This window comes from Gopherus flavomarginatus, chromosome 11, assembly GCF_025201925.1.
Source record: "Gopherus flavomarginatus isolate rGopFla2 chromosome 11, rGopFla2.mat.asm, whole genome shotgun sequence".
NCBI classification, from domain to species: domain Eukaryota; kingdom Metazoa; phylum Chordata; order Testudines; family Testudinidae; genus Gopherus; species Gopherus flavomarginatus.
Window position 1 is genome coordinate 3866772 of NC_066627.1, and position 19032 is coordinate 3885803.

At 67.2% G+C, this 19032-nt stretch overlaps 2 protein-coding genes across 4 annotated transcripts; both read right to left on the reverse strand.

Annotated features, from left to right (window-relative positions):
- Positions 1-1052: 1052 nt before the first annotated feature.
- On the reverse strand, positions 1053-10659 carry RBM23 (RNA binding motif protein 23). Of its 2 annotated transcripts, XM_050919013.1 has the most exons (16): positions 10543-10658; positions 9534-9639; positions 9365-9445; positions 9180-9227; positions 9051-9100; positions 8365-8409; positions 8013-8168; positions 7249-7302; positions 6887-7004; positions 6324-6476; positions 5885-6022; positions 5718-5783; positions 5207-5399; positions 1857-1955; positions 1486-1570; positions 1053-1352 (listed from the first exon to the last, which is right to left on the reverse strand). In XM_050919013.1, the coding sequence occupies exons 2-16, from the start codon at positions 9567-9569 to the stop codon at positions 1349-1351; spliced, it is 1326 nt and encodes a 441-aa protein (XP_050774970.1). In that variant the 5' UTR covers positions 9570-9639; positions 10543-10658; the 3' UTR covers positions 1053-1348. The 2 variants fall into 2 exon arrangements, with proteins under 2 accessions (XP_050774970.1, XP_050774971.1); XM_050919014.1 differs by lacking the exon at positions 1053-1352 and having other exon boundaries at positions 1482-1570; positions 10543-10659.
- A 658-nt stretch (positions 10660-11317) lies between these two features.
- On the reverse strand, positions 11318-18911 carry PRMT5 (protein arginine methyltransferase 5). Of its 2 annotated transcripts, XM_050919011.1 has the most exons (17): positions 18797-18910; positions 18314-18432; positions 17943-18028; positions 17630-17764; positions 17447-17559; positions 17173-17222; positions 16914-17077; positions 16401-16562; positions 15504-15581; positions 15200-15258; positions 14894-15016; positions 13144-13319; positions 12922-13031; positions 12698-12791; positions 12428-12544; positions 12017-12081; positions 11318-11537 (listed from the first exon to the last, which is right to left on the reverse strand). In XM_050919011.1, exons 2-17 carry the CDS (start codon positions 18414-18416, stop codon positions 11385-11387), a joined length of 1788 nt encoding a protein of 595 aa, XP_050774968.1. In that variant the 5' UTR covers positions 18417-18432; positions 18797-18910; the 3' UTR covers positions 11318-11384. The 2 variants fall into 2 exon arrangements, with proteins under 2 accessions (XP_050774968.1, XP_050774969.1); XM_050919012.1 differs by lacking the exon at positions 12428-12544 and having other exon boundaries at positions 18797-18911.
- Positions 18912-19032: the final 121 nt, after the last annotated feature.

Here is a 19032-nt window from a genome sequence, read left to right on the forward strand (position 1 = left end):
CCACCATCACATGGGGAGATGGGGGCCAAAAGCTCAGCCCTCCCGCCCAAGATGGGGGAGAGAGACAGCGACAAAGAGAAAGAGAACTGGATCCCATTGCCATGGAAACTGGATCCCATTGCCATGGAAACTGGATCCCATTGCCATGGAAACTGGATGGTGGTGCAGCAGAGGTTGCCATGGAGATGGGTAATGTTACCAAAGCAACCGAGTGCTGCCTGGGGGCGAGGGGGCATGGCCTCTCCCAGATGGGGGTGAATGGTATTTACAGCTCCCCCCCCCCCCCCGCCCCTGGCCTGTGGGGACAGCAGGTGACTCAGCCTGACGTGGGCACGGGCCAGAAACAAGCAGAGCTAAATCTGGAGCCGCCCGGGCCCTGGGGGGGGTGGGGGGGAGGACTGAGCTGCCCACGGGCTGCAGGTCAGGAGGGAGGACAGACATCAGCCTCCCCCCTCTCCCCCAGCTCTACCGGTGCCCCTCACTCCCGACCTGCAGCCCCTGCCCCCCCACACCCAGCTGGTGCCCCTCACTCCCGACCTGCAGCCCACTCCTAGCCCAGCCCTGTCCCCCCCTGCAGCTCTACCGGTGCTCCTCACTCCTGACCTGCAGCCCCTGCCCCCCCCCCCACCCAGCTGGTGCCCCTCACTCCCGACCTGCAGCCCACTCCTAGCCCAGCCCTGTCCCCCCCCCAGCTCTACCGGTGCCCCTCAATCCCGACCTGCAGCCCCTGCCCCCCCCCACCCAGCTGGTGCCCCTCACTCCCGACCCGCAGCCCCCTTGCCCACCTCTGCCCTGCACAGCCCAGTTGCCTGGAGTCCTACCAGTGTCCCTCCCTCCTGCCCCACAGTCCCCTCCTAGCCGAGCCCTGCTAGTGCCCCTCACTCCCAACCCGCAGCCCCCTGCTAGCCCAAACCTGCCCTCCCCCCCCATGCTGGTGCTCCTCTCCCCCAACCCGCAGCCCTTGCCCCCCCCGCCGCTGCCCCTCACTCCCGACTCGCAGCCCCCAGTGCCCCTCAGTCCAGACCTGCAGCCTCTCACAAACTCCTGGGGCATTTTTTTCGTGATAATTTTTTTTTTATTTGTTTCCATAAAGAAAATAAAAGAAAAAGGAAAAAAGAAAAACCCAACAATGGGGGGTGTGGGGGGCTGGGCAGGGCCAGGTGCCCCCGTAGAGCCCCCCTCCCTGCGATGGGCCTCCGTGAAGTCAGGGCAAGGTCGCATGAGGGGGTGTTGTTGCTCGTGCCCCCCCAGCCCCATTTCTGCCTCTGAAGCTCCAACTCCATGTGGGGCCCTGGCAGCCCAGCCCAGCCCCCGCTCCAGCCCCAGGGTCCGTGGGGAGGGGGGGTCACTACCTGCAGACCAAGAAGGGCAATGTTAGAGGGGAAATGACCAAGCCCTGCCCCTCTTCCAGCCCCCCCCACAGCTCCCAGGCCAGTCCCCACTGAGCTCCCCCTCCCCCCCGTGCAGCCAGCCCCCCAGACTCACATGCCCGGAGAGGAGAAGAGCCCTGAGAGCTGGAGGCACTGGGATGCCAGCGTCTGCGAGGCCAGGTTCAGCGCCGGGCTCAGGGCTGCGGGGGGAGAATTGGTCAGAGCGGCCCACATGGAGCCCCGGCCCCAGACCCGCCCCCCAGCCCCGTTCCTGGCGAGCTGGCCTGCAGGAGACTCCATGTGACTGGGGCCACCCCCCGAACCCCCCAGCGCTCGGTGCCGAGCAGCGGGCCAGGCCGTGACCCCCTCGATGGCAGGTGGGGAGGGACACGCCAGCCAGGAGCTGGACCTGATGAGGGGGCCAATGGGGGCTACTGCCTTGGCTATGGGGACACGGGGAGACATCCTGCCCCAGGTCCCCATTACCTGTCAGGGCGGCAGGGTTCAGGGCGCTCAGCGGGATGGCGCCATTCAGTTGCAGGGCGGCCTGAGCTGCAGCAGCGGCCGGCAGCTGGATCCCGGAGCCTGGGGGGCAAAGAGGGGGATCATCGGGGGGGCAGATGTGCATCCTAAGCCCCTCCCCCTGCCAGCCTGGGTCCCAGGTGGGTTCAGGACACACAGGGCCACTCCCCGCCTTCGACCAGGAGCCCCCCACCAGGGTCAGGAACCCACCCCCCCGCCCAGACCAGGAACCCACCACCTCCAGCAGCCACAGCCCCCCAAGGCCAGGAACCCACCCCCCTGCCCAGACCAGGAACCCAGCACCCCCACCAACCACAGCCCCCCAAGGCCAGGAACCCACCCCCCTGCCCAGACAAGGAACCCACCACCTCCAGCAGCCACAGCCCCCCAAGGCCAGGAACCCACCACACCCGGCAGCCACAGCCCCCCAAGGCCAGGAACCCACCCCCCTGCCCAGACCAGGAACCCAGCACCCCCACCAGCCACAGCCCTCCAAGGCCAGGAACCCAGCACCCCCACCAGCCACAGCCCCCCAAGGCCAGGAACCCACCCCCCGCCTTCGACCAGGAGCCCCTCACCAGGGCCAGGAGCCCACCCCCCTGCCCAGACCAGGAACCCACCACCCCCACCAGCCACAGCTCCCCCAGGCCAGGAACCCACCCCCCTGCCCAGACCAGGAACCCACCACCCCCACCAGCCACAGCCCCCCAAGGCCAGGAACCCACCCCCCTGCCCAGACCAGGAACCCAGTACCTCCACCAGCCACAGCTCCCCCAGGCCAGGAACCCACCCCCCCACCAGCCGCAGCCCCACGACCACACCAGGAACCCAGCACCCCCACCAGCCACAGCTCCCCCAGGCCAGGAACCCACCTCCCTGGCCAGACCAGGAACCCAACACCCCTGCCAGCCACAGCCCCCCAAGGCCAGGAACCCACCACCCCCACCAGCCACAGCCCCCCAAGGCCAGGAACACACCCCCCTGCCCAGACCAGGAACCCACCACCCCCACCAGCCACAGCTCCCCCAGGCCAGGAACCCCCCCCCCACCAGCCACAGCCCCCCAAGGCCAGGAACCCACCACCCCCACCAGCCACAGCCCCCCAAGGCCAGGAAACTACCCCCCTGCCCAGACCAGGAACCCACCACCCCGGCCAGCCACAGCCCCTCAAGGCCAGGAACCCACCCCCCTGCCCAGACAAGGAACCCACCACCTCCAGCAGCCACAGCTCCCCCAGGCCAGGAACCCACCCCCCTGCCCAGACCAGGAACCCAGCACCCCCACCAGCCACAGCCCCCCAAGGCCAGGAACCCACCCCACTGCCCAGACCATGAACCCACCACCCCGGCCAGCCACAGCCCCTCAAGGCCAGGAACCCACCCCACTGCCCAGACCATGAACCCACCACCCCCGCCAGCCACAGCTCCCCCAGGCCAGGAACCCACCACCCCTGCCAGCCACAGCCCCTCAAGGCCAGGAACCCACCCCCCTGCCCAGACCAGGAACCCACCACCTCCAGCAGCCACAGCCCCCCAGGCCAGGAACCCACCACCCCCTCCAGCCACAGCTCCCCCAGGCCAGGAACTCACCCTCCTGCCCAGACCAGGAACCCACCACCCCCACCAGCCACAGCTCCCCCAGGCCAGGAACCCACCCCCCTGCCCAGACCAGGAACCCACCACCCCCACCAGCCACAGCCCCCCAAGGCCAGGAACCCACCACCCCCACCAGCCACAGCCCATCAGGGCCAGGAACCCACCCCACTGCCCAGACCAGGAACCCACCACCCCCATCAGCCACAGCTCCCCAAGGCCAGGAACCCACCACCCTGCCCAGACCAGGAACCCATCACCCTCAGCTCCCCCACGCCAGGAACCCACCACCCCTGCCAGCCACAGCCCCCCAAGGCCAGGAACCCACCACCCCCACCAGCCACAGCCCCCCAAGACCAGGAACCCACCACCCTGCCCAGACCAGGAACCCATCACCCTCAGCTCCCCCAGGCCAGGAACCCACGACCCCTGCCAGCCACAACCCCCCAAGGCCAGGAACCCACCACCCTGCCCAGACCAGGAACCCACCACCCCCACCAGCCACAGCCTCCCAAGGCCAGGAACCCACCACCCCACCCTCACCAGCCACAGCTCCCCCAGGCCAGGAACCCACCACCCTCGCCAGCCACAGCTCCCCCAGGCCAGGAACCCACCACCCCCGCCAGCCACAGCTCCCCCAGGCCAGGAACCCACCACCCCCGCCAGCCACAGCTCCCCCACGCCAGGAACCTACCACCCCTGCCAGCCACAGCCCCCCAAGGCCAGGAACCCACCACCCCCGCCAGCCACAGCCCCCCAAGGCCAGGAACCCACCACCCTGCCCAGACCAGGAACCCATCACCCTCAGCTCCCCCAGGCCAGGAACCCACGACCCCTGCCAGCCACAACCCCCCAAGGCCAGGAACCCACCACCCTGCCCAGACCAGGAACCCACCACCCCCGCCAGCCACAGCCTCCCAAGGCCAGGAACCCACCACCCCACCCTCGCCAGCCACAGCTCCCCCAGGCCAGGAACCCACCACCCCCGCCAGCCACAGCTCCCCCACGCCAGGAACCTACCACCCCTGCCAGCCACAGCCCCCCAAGGCCAGGAACCCACCACCCCCGCCAGCCACAGCCCCCCAAGGCCAGGAACCCACCACCCCCGCCAGCCACAGCCCCCCAAGGCCAGGAACCCACCACCCCCGCCAGCCACAGCCCCCCAAGGCCAGGAACCCACCACCCCCGCCAGCCACAGCCCCCCAAGGCCAGGAACCCACCACCCTGCCCAGACCAGGAACCCATCACCCTCAGCTCCCCCAGGCCAGGAACCCACGACCCCTGCCAGCCACAACCCCCCGAGGCCAGGAACCCACCACCCTGCCCAGACCAGGAACCCACCACCCCCGCCAGCCACAGCCTCCCAAGGCCAGGAACCCACCACCCCACCCTCACCAGCCACAGCTCCCCCAGGCCAGGAACCCACCACCCTCGCCAGCCACAGCTCCCCCAGGCCAGGAACCCACCACCCTCGCCAGCCACAGCCCCCCAAGGCCAGGAACCCACCACCCCCGCCAGCCACAGCTTCCCCAGGCCAGGAACCCACTCCACTGCCCAGACCATGAACCCACCACCCCGCCAGCCACAGCTCCCCCAGGCCAGGAACCCACCACCCCCGCCAGCCACAGCCCCCCAAGGCCAGGAACCCACCACCCCCAGCCCCCCAAGGCCAGGAACCCACCACCCCCGCCAGCCAGAGCTCCCCCAGCTGCAGTCCCCCACCTTCAGCCAGCTTGGCCAGCAGCTGTAGCCCCCCGCCGGCACCAGGCTCGGGCTCCTCGGGGCCCTCGGGGAAGGAAATGTCCGTGGTGCCGTCCAGCCGCTCGGTGACGTGCCCCAGACGCATGGGGCGCCCAGCCAACTCAAATCCGTTCAGCTGCTCCAGCGCCCGGCGGGCACACTCTGCCTCCGCGAACTGCGGGGGGGAGGAGGGGAGCAAGGCCAAGGGGTGGTGGTGAAGCCGACCTGACTGTAGGGCAGGGGGTTACAGCCGGGAGACGGGCGAGGGGGCCAGGGCTGGCCCAGCAGGGGGAGGGGGAGGGCTGGGGGGCGCCAAGGCTGGCTCAGCAGGGGATCTCTCAGGGCGTGCTGGGGAGGAGCCATCAGAAAGGAGAAATGGGGGTCAGGTGCTCCAAGGGAGCCAGGGCCGGGCTAGGGCTGAGGGGGGGCAGGGCCAGCCCAGCAGGGGGAGGTAGGGAGAGGGGCAGGAGAGCCAGGGCCGGGTCCCACTCACCGTCAGGAACCCGTAGCCCTTGGACTGGCCGGTGTCCGGGTCTCTCATCAGCACGATGCTGTCAATCTGCATGAGGGTGGGGCAAAGGGGTCAGAGCTGGGGTGGGCTAAACAGGGCCCCGCCCACAAGCCCGGGTCCCTCCCCGCCGCGGGGCTCCCCGCCCCCACCTTGCCGAAGGGCTCGAAGATCCCGCGCAGCATCTCCTTGGTGATGTTGCAGTGCAGGGAGCCCACGTAGAGCCGCATGGGCCCCCCGCTGCCCTTCTGCAGGGCGCTGGCCATGGCCGCCAGCCGGTTCTTCTCCGCCTGCGGGGTGAGGGGGGGGTGAGCCAGGGTCCGCTGCCCGCCCCAACCCGTCCCCTGTCTGGCTCCAGCCCCCAGATGCCCCCCTCCCAGCTCCCGCCATCAGACCCCTCCCGGCCAGCCCCCTCCCACTCCTGGCTCCCGCCCCCAATGCTGCCCACCAGCCATGCCCTGCCCCCCAGTCATCCTCCTGTCATCCCCCACCCCACAGCCAGCCCCTGATCGTTCCCCTGCCCCACAGCAACCCCCCCAGACACTGCCAGCCGGCCCCCTGTCACCTCCTTGTGCCCCACAGCCGGCGCACCTGGGAGGCCTGGACGATGATGGGCACGCCCAGCAGGCGCTGCCCCGTCAGCCCGATGGCCAGCGGCACCGACTGGATCTCACAGAACTCCACGTAGGCGATGCCCTTGGAGCGCCGCGAGTTCCGGTCCGAGATGATCCGCACGTCCCGCACCTGGGGGAGACGGCCGAGGGGCGGGGCCGGCACAGGGCGCGGTTAGAGATGGCAAGGGGCGCGGCCAGAGAGCAGGGCAGGGCAGGGCCCTGGATTCCAGATGGCGGGAAGAGTGGGGGGAGGGGCAGGGCCCGGCATAGAAGCAGGGTTAGAGATGGCAGGAGGGTGGGGCCTATGCACAGTGGGCGGGGCTTCAGGAACGAGCAGGGGGCAGAGCCAGATCACTCTGGCAAGAGAGCCCTCAGGTCACTGACTCTCTCTGGATGTATTCCCGGAGATTTCATCACGGACATTGCTAATTAACAATGACTATTTAATTCCTTGAGATTCAAGGCCAATCCTGGAGAGTTGGTAACCCTGGATGCCCTGGGGGCAGGGGCACGGGCAGGGGGCGGGGCCCAGGGCGGTACCTTGCCAACGGCAGAGAAGAAGTCCTCGAGGTCACGGGGGCGGATGCGGGCTGCCAGCTGCATGCAGAACACGGTGCGAGCATCCCGCTCCTCGGGGCTCAGGCTGCCCAGCGCCTCCCTGCAGAATGAGGTGTCAGGGGGGCTGGCTAGGGCCCCCCGACTCTTCCCCCCGCTGCAATCCCTCAGCCAGAAACCCCCCCCCCCAGCTCCACTCCTCCCAAGGGCCCTTCAGGCCAGATCCCCCTCTCAGATCCATCAGCTCCACGACCCCACCCCATCGGACTCCAGGACAGACCCTCGTCAAGACCACTCCCCCAGCCCCCATCTCTGCTCCCCGGCTCCATGCCCAGCCCCCGACTCACCGCACGGGGCTTTTCTCCCGGTACAGGGGGCTCTTACTGTGTCCAAAGCGGCGCCTGGGGGGCAGACACCAGGTCAGGGGCTTGGGGAAGGGGCAGGGGCAGCGACTGGGTTCCCTGGGGGCTGCAATGGGAAGGGGGTGGGGTCCCCTGGAGTAGGGGAGAGCAGGGTTTGTTGTGAGGACGGGCCTAGCTGGGGAGCTGTTTCCCACACCTGGGGAGGATAGGCCTGGCCAGGGCCTTCCTCACCTGGGGGCGGAGCCTCACTCTCCCAGGTGTGGGGCTTGGCCAGGGGATGGAGATTGGCTGGAGAGGTCCTCACTCACCTGGGGGTGGGGTCTCACTCTCCCAGAGGGCGGGGCCAGGCCAGGGGCAGGGGCAGGGGCGGGGCAGGGGCAGGGTCTCAATCTCCCGGGAGACGGGGCCTGGCCAGGGCTGGGGTCTCACTCTCCCAGGGGGCGGGGCCTGGCCAGGGGCAGGTGTCAATCTCCCGGGGGTGGGGTCTCACTCTCCCAGGGGGCGGGGCCTGGCCAGGGGGGTCTCAATCTCCCGGGGGTGGGATCTCACTCTCTCAGGGGGCGGGGCCAGGCCAGGGCTGGGGTCTCACTCTCCCAGGGGACAGGGCCTGGCCGGGGGGGATCTCAATCTCCTGGGAGATGGGGCCTGGCCAGGGGGGGTCTCAATCTCCCAGGGGGCGGGGCCTGGCCAGGAGCGGGGTCTCACTCTCCCAGGGGGCGGGGCCTGGCCAGGGGCGGGGTCTCACTCACCCAGGGGGTGGAGGACTGCGGTACCGTGCTCTCTCCTCACGCCGGCGCTCCCTGCTCCGGGAACGGCTTCCCCGCCGGCGCTCCCGACTCCGGCTCCTGTGGCGGCTCCGGCGCTCCCGGCTCCGGCTGCTACGCCGCCGCCGCTCCTGATCCCGGCTAGAGAGAGAGAGAGAGACCGAGCATGTCAGAGACCCACCCCAGCCAATCACAGCTCCCCTCACCCTCCCTTGGCCAATCACACCTCACTCCCCCACCCTGTACCGTCCCAGCCAATCACAGCTCCCCTCACACACCCTGCGCCGCCCCCCTCGTACCCCCAGGGAATCACACAAGCCCCCCCTGCCCGCCCTACCTGTGTCTGTGCTCCCGGCTCCGACTCCTCTTTTTCCTGCTGCTACTGGCGGGGGGAGGGAGGAGATGGAAAGACACCATTATGGGGGGCAGCCCCTCACTACCATGCTGAGCCACCTTTAGCATGCAGCAGCTCCCCATCCCCCCAGTGTGCGTGTGTGGGGGGAAAGGCACCGTTACCGTGGGGCAGCCGCCCGCCCCTCCCACTGCCAGGGGAGACACCGTTACCATGGGGCAGCCGCCCACCCCTCCCACTGCCGGGGGAGACACCGTTACCGTGGGGCAGCCGCCCAACCCCCCAACTGCCGGGGGAGACACCGTTACCGTGGGGCAGCCGCCCGCCTCTCCCACTGCCGGGGGAGACACCGTTACCGTGGGGCAGCCGCCCACCCCCCCAACTGCCGGGGGAGACACCGTTACCGTGGGGCAGCCGCCCAGCCCCCCAACTGCCGGGGGAGACACCGTTACCGTGGGGCAGCCGCCCGCCCCCTCAACTGCCGGGGGAGACACCGTTACCGTGGGGCAGCTACCCGCCCCTCCCACTGCCGGGGGAGACACCGTTACTGTGGGGCAGCTGCCCGCCCCTCCCACTGCCAGGGGAGGCACCGTTACCGTGGGGCAGCCGCCTGCCCCTCCCACTGCCGGGGGAGACACCGTTACCATGGGGCAGCCGCCTGCTGCTCTCACCTGCCGCTGGCACTCTCCTTCTTCACCTCCTTGCTCTGCTCCTCTGGGGGCTGCGGGAGGGGAGCACGGAGAGGTGAGTATGGGACGCAACCCCCCCCCCCCATCCCCCCCCGGACCCCTGTACGTTACCTGGGCTGCAGGGGCTTCAGCTGGTGCCTTTGAGGGTCCTGCCTGGGCCTGGAGGGAACAAAGCCACACCTCAGCAACGAAGGGGGCAGCCCCTATCAGCCCCCCTTCCATCAAAGGCCCCTCTCCAGCCTCCACCACTGGGGAAACTGAGGCATGCCCCTCTCACAAGGGCCCCCACCCCTCACCTCCTCCTTCTTGTAGGGCGCCTCCAGCATGGCTTCGATGACGATGTCAAAGTCGTCGGGCGTCATGGCGTCGGCCGGGCTCTGTGGGAGAGAAGGGGGGATTAGCCCCAGGCCAGCCCCTTGGGGCCCCACCCAGGGCACCACAGCCCAAGGGAGTGGGGGTACTCACAGGCTCCTGCAGCGGATTTGAAACCCCCAGCTCCATGGAGCACGCCGGGGGAGCCCCACCCCCAAAGGGCAAGGCAGGCTCAGGGCTCCAGCGGCTCAGACGTGTCCTGTGGAAAGATGGGGCGTGGTGAGCCAGGGGCCACGCGAGGGGGCCATGACCAGCCTGCACACTGCTAGCTGCACCCCCTGCAGGATCCAGAGCCACCCCCCAACGTCAGGCCGCGCCCCAGACATTGCTGACCCATTGCTAGTCTGGAGCACTTTACAAGGCTCCCCCAGCCCCCTACAAGCACCATGTATTGAGCCTGGCTCTAGAAAAACTCCAGTTCCAGAGCAGCCCGAGGGCTCCAGAACCACGGAGGGGAAGCAGCCCATGAGTCACCTTCCCGGCCCCCACGCTGCTCTAGCCAAACATTCAGGGGAGACACCACCCCACGGTCTGGGGAACAGCCTGGGAGGCGCAGCCAGGCCTGTTCTGGAGCACCCCATCTCCAGCATCCCCACCATGCCACCCTGAGAGCATCACGGCTCTGAATCCAGGGCAGGGTCCCAGCCTGCCTGGAACCCCCTGCTCTAGACCCCCGGGGAGCCAGGCCTGCTCCAGACCCTTCCCAGCCCCAGCCCCAGCCCGACCCAGGGCCACGGCTCTAGCACAGCCCCAAGTCCCAGCCCCCTTCGCGGGACCTCCGCTCTAGAACCCTCCCCTCTAGGCCCCGCCTCCGCGTTCTAGACCTCGCTGCAAGCCCCGCCCCCAGCGTTCTAAGCCGCCTTGCAAGCCCCGCCCAGCCTCGTAGCCCCGCCCCAACCCCCAGTGTTCTAAGCCCCCTCGCAAGCCCCGCCCAGCACCGTCCCCAGCGTTCTAAGCCTCCCCCGATCCCCTCCCCCCCACCCGCCAGCGTTCTAGAACCCCGCGCTCGCGCTCACCCCCCCCCACGGGCCAATGACGTCATCTCCCTCATCCCCCCGTGAGGTGCCCCCGATGCCGTGACGTCACGCTGCCCCGCTCTCACCCTCCCCCGCGGCGGCGCCGGCTCCTGGGACTCCGGGTCTCCGCGGCCGGACGCGGCGGTAAGATGGCGGAGGCCGCGGCTACCTCCAGAACCTTCCCCCTCCCCCCCGAAACTCCGTGCGCATGCGTGTGCAGGGCGGCAGCGAGACGCTCATTGGGTGAGGGGGCGCCGCTGATTGGCCGCAGTCGGCCTAGACGACACGCCGTCGCTGATTGGTCAATTTTCCAGCGTATGGGCTCTGATTGGCAGAGGAGGTGTGGGGGAAGGATGTTTTTCTCGGCTCCAACGATGATTGGCCGAAAAAGCAAGGGGCGGGGCTCTGCTCGCAGCAGCCTCACATTTTGGCCCTAAGTGGGAGGGGCCCGCCATTGTCCCGAAGGTCGCAGGATGATTGGCAGGTGGAGGCGGGTCTTTGCGACAGCGACCACCCTGATTGGCTGAAAATGAAGATGAGGCTGCGTCTCGGCTCACAACAGCAACGGTGATTGGCCCAGAACGAAGAGGGGCTATACGCAAGGAGCCAGTTGCCATGACAATCCGGGGGCGCCCCACTCCCCCCCCAGACAGACGCACACACCGGCCGGGACAGAAAGCTTTATTGAAACACGGACCGAGGACAAAGGGGAGAGGGAGGGCCGCGTGGGCGGGGTCTCGGCTCCGCCCCCCCTTGACGTGGCGCCCGCTCACAGGCCTAGACTGAAGGAACGGGGGCGGGGTCTCAGTGACGTCGCGCCCACTCACAGGCCTAGACGAAGGAACGGGGCGGGGTCTCAGTGACGTGGCGCCCACTCACAGGCCTAAACGAAGGAACGGGGGCGGGGTCTCAGTGACGTGGCGCCCACTCACAGGCCGATGGTGGAGGAGCGGCCGCTCGGGTTGTGCAGGGCAGAGCAGCCGGGCGCCGTCACCGCCCACTCGTACCACACCTTGCGCGGGCCCGCGCAGCGCCAGAAGGCCACGCGCACGCGCTCGCCTGCGCGCACCGCCAGCGGCTGCTGTGGGAAGAGGATCAGAGGGGGCGTGTCAGGCTGGGTCTGGAACAGCGGCGAAGAGTCCGGGGGCACCTTACGGACCGACAGACGTTCCGGAGCAGGAGCTTTCCTGGGTGAATCCCCGCTTCGTCACATGCATCTGCGGAAGTGCGGATTCACCCAGGAGAGCTCCTGCTCCAGAACCTCTGTTAGTCTGTAAGGTGCCCCAGGACCCTTCGGTACTTTTGTGGGAAGAGAGGGAGCGTCAGCGCCGCCAAGCCCCGCCCCTCGCCAACCCCCAGCGCCAAGCCCCGCCCCTCCCGCGGAGCCCCGCCCGGTGCCAAGCCCCGCCCCTCCCGCAGAGCCCCGCCCGGTGCCAAGCCCCGCCCCTCCCGCAGAGCCCCGCCCCAACCCCCAGCGCCAAGCCCCGCCCCTCCCGCGGAGCCCCGCCCCGTGCCAAGCCCCGCCCCTCCCGCGGAGCCCCCTCCCCCCGGCACGCTCACCTTGATGGGGAAGAAGATGGGGAACCAGGAGAACATGCCGGGGGAGTGCGTCTCGGGCCGGATACCTGGGGGGGAGGGGGGTGAGACCGGAGCAGGACCCCAGGCCTGGTGCCCCCCTGGATTGGCCCCCCACTCAGGGGAACGGCCCCCCTTCCTCCCCCACCAATGGCCCCGCCCCCAATGGGCCCCACCCCTTCCTCCCCCACCAATGGCCCCACCCCTTCCTCCCCTGCCAATGGCCCGGCCCCCGCGAACTCCGCCCCTTCCTCCCCCACCAATGGCCCCACCCCCAATGGGCCCCACCCCTTCCTCCCCCGCCAATGGCCCCGCCCCTTGCTCCCCTGCCAATGGCCCAGCCCCCCACGAACTCCGCCCCTTGCTCCCCTGCCAATGGCCCGGCCCCGCCCTCACTGAGCGTGATGTCGCCGTAGAGCGTGGTCTCGAAGTAGCCGGCGAAGCCGTGCAGCACTGTGTTCACCTCCACGGCGAACTCCAGCTGCCGGTACTGGCTCTTGTCCCGCGCCGGGTCTGCACAACAGAGGGGAGGTTAGGGGAGAACACACCCCGCTGGGAGCACGGTCTGCTCAGGCCCCGCCCCCACCCCGAGGGGTGTGGTCTGCTCAGGCCCCGCCCCCGCCCCCAGAGCGTGTGGTCTCCTCAAGCCCCACCCCAGCACCCTACCTGGGTGTGGGTGGTGGAAGGTGAAGCAGGGCTGGGGTGGCGCCAGCTGGTGGAAGTTGTGGAGCCGCACGACGTAGGGCATCTCGAACTGCGCCTGGGGGGGGAGAGACCTGGTCAGAGCGCAACCCCCAACCAGCACAGAATTGGGGGGTTCAGACAGGCTGGCCCTGCGCTGGGGGCAGAGGGGGCTGGAGGGGGCTGTGGGTGCAGGGGCAGGGGCTCACCTCGGGGTGCCGGTCCTTCTCGCGACAGGCCCGCACCTCGTTGTACAGTTTGGAGGAGGAGATGGGTGCCAGGAAGGACGTGTAGGTGCTGGGGATGCTCACGCCGCCGGCTGGAGGATGGGGGAGGGGTGGGTCAGACATCAGGGCAACAAGCACCCCCATGAAAACTGCCTCCCCCCACCTCCCCCTGAGCTCCTCCCCCTACCCCCAGCACCCACTCACCCCGCAGGCAGTGCTGTGCCCCATCCAGGCACTCGGGGGACAGCTCGTTGTCGGCAAAGGAGCCCAGCAGCTCCGACACCAGGAGATCGGCCTGCTCAGGTGCCGACCACTCCCGCATGTCAGACGAGACCACGGTTACCTGCGATCCCCACTCCTCGTACTGCCAGCTCTCCAGTCTGCGGGGAGTTCAAGGTTAGCCTGGGGAACTGCCCGCCATTGGCTCCCCCCATTGTGATTCCCCCCTTCATACTACCAGCTCTGGGGAGGAGTGCAGGGTTAACCCGGGGAGCTGCCCGCCACTGGATTCCCCCACTTCATACTGCCCATGCTCCAGTCTGTGGGGAGTGCGGGGGTTAACCCGGGGAACTGCCCGCCACTGGATTCCCCCCCTTCCTACTGTATCCCCTCCCCTCATACTGCCTGTGCTCCAGTCTGCGGAGAGTAGGGGGTTAACCTGGGGAACTGCCCACCACTGGATTCCCACCCCCCTTCATAGTGCCTGTGCTCCAGTCTGCAGGGAATGCGGGGTTAACCTGGGGAACTGCCCACCACTGGCTCCTCCCAACTGTGATTCCCTCTGTAATGCCAGCTCTGGGGAAGAGTGCAAGGTTAACCCAGGGAACTGCCCGCCACTGGATCTCTCCCCTCCCCCCCCTGCCCTTCGTACTGCCAGCGCTCCAGTCTGTGGGGAGTGTGGGGTTGCAGATAAATCTCTGTATTAAGCACCTTCACATAACAGTGTATCATTTTCATATGACTTTGTATTTTGCCTCTTCATATAATCTTGTATTGGGTCTATACATGTGTGATCTGTTTTCAGGCAACTTTGTGTCAAGTCCTTTGATATGGGAACTTTGTATCAAATCCTTATATAGAAACTGTGTATTGAGTCTTGGTATCATGTTATTACCTCTAAGGTAGAAGAAAATGTCTTTTTGCCAGGAGCAGAATGAGATCTCCCCCGTTTTAATCACTCGCCCTGTTGGACGAGCAAGGTGTGAAGGGGGAAGGCATGGGAGGCAAGCGGCTCCAGGCAGCTGCAAGCCTTGGCGAGGAGCTGGACGCCAGACCCAAGAACAATCCAGTTGTCCAGTGGGCTCACTTAGGAAGAGCAGACATATCGACAGCCGCGGGGGTTAGATGCCAACACCTGCTTTTGGGAACACCCTCTCTGCAGCACTGGGACAACACCCAGAGGGAAGCAGCACAAAGGACCAACAGAGACACACAGATTTTGCATCTGGTACAGATCTGCATGAGAGGGAAGCTGCTATAAATGTGAGGGGTCTTGCAGAGGCCCCAGGGCTCATCTTGTTAACATGGGAACATCGATCCGGATCGGTAGAAGCCCGGCTCCACCTCATCCCCCATCTAACTCACCTGGCCAGTGCAGTTAAGGGGAGCAACTAGTTGGTAACAACAAGAAGATGGAGTGTGCGCGCTTGTGTGTGAGTGTAGGAGTGTAACATATTGTACGCATGTGATACAGTGTTGATTAATACATGTATTACCAATAAATGTGGCGCTTTACCATATCCCCCCGAAAAGATCCTGTGCAGTACTTTAAGTACAATAGGGTTAATCCAGGGAACTGCCCGCCACTGTATCCCCCGCACGCCTACCATGAGTTCTCAGGGGAGGAGGGATGGATACACACACACAATGGGCCTAGGTCTCAGCAGGGGTGGGGTGGGTGTTTATAGGGCAGGGCCGACAGGCAGGGAGGCTGGGCCGGCGCAGGGGCACTCACGTCACCACAGCATTGGGGTTCTTCTCCACGGCATAGATCTTGACCCGCCGGCTGGCCTGGCGGGACGCCCGCAGCGTGGCATTGACCAAGGGGCCCCGGCCAGCCCCCAGCACCATCACCACCCTGGAGGGCAGAGAGGGAGGTCAAAGGGCAGCACACAGGGGGTACCACCGAGGATGGGCCTCCCTATCGGGGGGGGGGGGGGAACGGTCAGAGACACCTTCAGGGGGCATCACTGGGGCAGGTTGTCTGGGGTGCCATGAGCCAGGTGGGAGGGGTATAACTGAGGGGCGGGGCCTCACTCACTGCACATTCGTGTCCTTCTCCTCTTCAGGCACCCGGTCCAGCAGGCACCTGTAGATCGCCTGGGGGGGGGAAGGGGGAGGTCACTGGGGAGCCCTGCAGCCCCCCTCAGACCCTGCTCCCACACCACTCCCCACCCCCATTGCCCCACCATCCCTGAACCCTCACCTACTAGGCCTTCCTCCCATTGCCCCTCGCCACAGGCCCCATCCCTTCCCACAGCCACTCCCCCTTCCATCTGGCCCCACCCTTGGCTAAGTCCTGCGCACCAAGTCCCTCCCCCAGTCACAGCCCGGCTCCCCCTCACCTGCTGGTACTGGGAGTATTTGATAGGGTCCTTCTCAAAGACCTCGTAGGTCTGGGACTCCAGGTTGTCCATCAGGGGCTGGGGGAGGGGGGAAGAGCAGCATAAGGAGGGTGGGGAGGAGGAAGACACCCCCCCCCCATTGCACTGCAAAGTGGGTGACATTCATGCTGAACCCTAATAATGGATGCAAAGCTCACCAAGGGAAGTGTTCACTCTGGGCCCTAATGATGAACTCTGACTTGCGACATTCACTCTGAACCCTGAGGACGGATGCATCAACATTGCATAGTTCTGGGGCGTTCCCTCGGAACTCCAGCAACGGGCACCCAGTAACCCACAGGCGTAACAACAATAGGTGATACTCCACGAATGAAGCTGAGTCATCGGTCACAAGGCCTGGTGCTGCTGCTCGAGCAGAATTCACCCTGAGCCCTAATGACACTGAGGTGTGATGCTGCTCCCAAATCCTGACAAGTCCAGGTGTTAACTCTGAACCCTAACGATGACGCACGAGAACGTCGGTCCTGTGCCCTAGTTATGCCGCTTTGACACCCGTGAGCCCCAACCCCAGCAGGAGGCAGCATTCATCCTGAACCCTACCGATGGCAGGCTAGAATACTGGCCAAGCCTGGAGCCTAGGAGGGTGGATACGATGCAAGCCCAACTGGCACTAATCCTGGACCAAGCCGTTAACCCTGATCCCTACCGATGGTGGGACAGGCTGCTGGTCCAAGCTGTAACAATGTTAGCCCTGAAAAAGCTGCTTTGTGACCCATGGGTCTGAGCCCCAGTCGTGTGCCAGCGTTCACCCTGAGCCATGCCAATAACACAGCAGCAGCTCCCGCTGATGCTGTGCTGTTAACCCTGAGCCATACTGATGACGCCGGAGTCGCTCACCTGCAGGGGGGACTGCAGATAGTCCTCGTAGCCCTTGGCGAAGAGCTCATAGGCAGAAGGGGGGGGCCGGTTCTGACTCAGGTACTCCAGGTACTGCAGGTAGGAGCAGAACTCCTTCTCGGGATGGTGGTGAGCGCCCCACACGATGAACTGTACCTCCAGCTGGCGGGCAGGGAAGGGCTTAGACAGGGACAACTCTCCGCCCACAGCCTGACCCCCCCCAACGGGGAAACGAGCCCCTGGGATCCCCTCCCCAGAGCGTTGAACCCCCACACTGAGGGGGGGATGGAGAACACATCCCTCCTCCACCCCAGAGCTGGGAGCTTCCCCACAGCAGTGCCCCCAGCTAGGAGGGGTCTGCAGGGCTCGGTGGGTGCGGTAGGAGAGAGTGGGGCTCAGTGACAGAGCCAGGGTCATGGAGGGGGTGGCTCTGGGTGGTCAGAGCCTGGCCAGGGGGCTCAACGGTGTGGCCAGGTCTGGGTGGGCCAAACCTGGGCAGGGGCGGGGCTCTACCTTGAGCAAGCGGAAGACCAGGCGCTGGTGCATCTTGGAGAGGACGGGAAACCCCTTCTTATTGGTCAGGAAAATGCTCGTGGGCAGGATGGCCGCTTTGATTGGCTCCCCCAGCCAGCGGTCGATGACATGATTGGAGGGCAGGTCTGGCCCCACCTCCAGAGCTGGTGGGGGCAGAAAACCGGGGTCAAGAAACCCGCCAGCCCCCTGCCCCAGCGCTGCGAGCTTCCCCGTGGCAGTGCCCCCACCCCGAACTCACCCACTGCGATGCGCTTGTTGTAGTCACAGAGGGTCCGGAAATTGTGCCACCTGCAGACAAAGGGGTGGGGGAGCAGTGAATGGGGGACCAGTGAATGGGGGACAAGATCCTGCCCTCCCCCAGCTCCCCTCTGAGCATTGCTCTGCTCTCCTCCCCACCAGATCCCTAACCTCAGCCCCAGCAGGCTCCCTCCCCGCATCCCATGTGCTTGCCCCAGCTGGGAGCAGACTCTGGGGCTGCGTACTTCCGCCAGCAGTGTCCCCCAGCCCCTCACCATATCCACGTCTTCTCATCCCCCGAGCCGTCCTCAGGTACTGACACCGGCTCATTCTCGATCAGGTCGTCCCGCAAATCCTCGGGGGCCAGCAGAGGGACCCGCATCCAGAACTGGGGGGAAACGAGGGCTTAGTGGTGGACACACCCCCAGCCCCCCCACTCCTCCCAGCCCTGCACTCACCATGGTGCTGTGGTGCCCGGTGTGGATGTGGGTGCTCAGCACCCGGGCCAGGTTGGGGTTCTCGCCCTGCGTCAGGGGCAGCAGGAATGCAGGGAGCCCCAGGTATGCCCCAAAGTTCAGCTCCTGCAGCATTGCCTGGGGAGACAGGAGACTGTGTACCCGCCCACCCAGTACCCCAGAGTAACTCCACATGGTCTATTCCACCCCCCCCCGAACTCACCACCAGATGTCACCCTCCCCCCACCATGACATCTCCTCCACACCCCTCCACCAACCCCCCCGGGCTGTTACACCCACCCCACCCCAGGCTCACCGCCTCCGAGTTCCTGCGGACCGCCTCCACCTTGGAGTCAGGGCGGATCCAGGGGGACAGCTTCCCCACGATCAGCGTGTTCCAGTCTGGGGGGGCGAGAGCGGGTGAGACCCACAGTGCAGGGGGCACAGAGCACACAGGGGCCCAGCAGGGTGGGGGGGACGGACATGGCACCAGGCAGCCCAGTAGGGGGCGCTCTCCCTGGGTTAGGGGGCCCAGATGGTGCTTGGCAGCTGAGCAGGAGACACGGACAAGGCGGGGGGGGCTCCAAGGCCAGGACCGCAGGGGGATCCCAGCGGGCAGTGCTGTCCTGGGGGCAGAGGGAGGCAGAGCCGGCGGGGAGGGGGAAGCAGACGGCGCTGGGGACTCACCTCTCCCCGAGAGCAGCAGGTCAGAGCGGGTGTGGGGGCCGGGGCGGCCACGGGCCGGCTGGTGGCTGAATTCCCGGCGGTAGCGCGGGTGGAAGACCGGCATGCACAGGAAATCGAACCTGCGGAGAGACGGGGCTTGGGGTGGAGGACAAGGTCCAGTGGCGGGGGGTTCCCCAGGCCAGCAGAGCCCAAATCCCCCCGGGTGGGATCCCACCAAGCCCCATGCTGACCCCGGAGGGGAGAGGGACCGCAGCGGGGGGGGTCCCCAGGCCGCGAGGGGGTGAGAGCCCGGCCCCGGGGGGGGGTCCCCAGGCCGCTGGAGGGAGAGGGGGGAGAGCCCGGCCCCGGGGGGGGGTCCCCAGGCCGCCGGAGGGGGGGAAGCTCGGCCCCGGGGGGGGACCGGCAATTCCCCGCCACATGACCGGGGCTCGGAGGGGGCGGGGCCGGGGCCACGGCCACGTGGGGCGGGTCACGTGGTCTCACCCCTGCCGGGCCACGGCCCCCAGCGTTTCCGCCACCTCCGGGACGCAGCTCAGGTCCCGGCCGCTGGACACGCGGGGGCCCCCCGCCCCGCACGGCCCCGGAGCCGCCGCCGCCGCCGCCATCACTGCAAGACGCGCCTCCGCCCGGCCGGCCAATCACACGGCCAACCGCAGCGCGCTTCCGGGCCAGACGGCCAATAGAAGAGCAGAGGGGCGGGCCCAATAGGCGAGAACCAA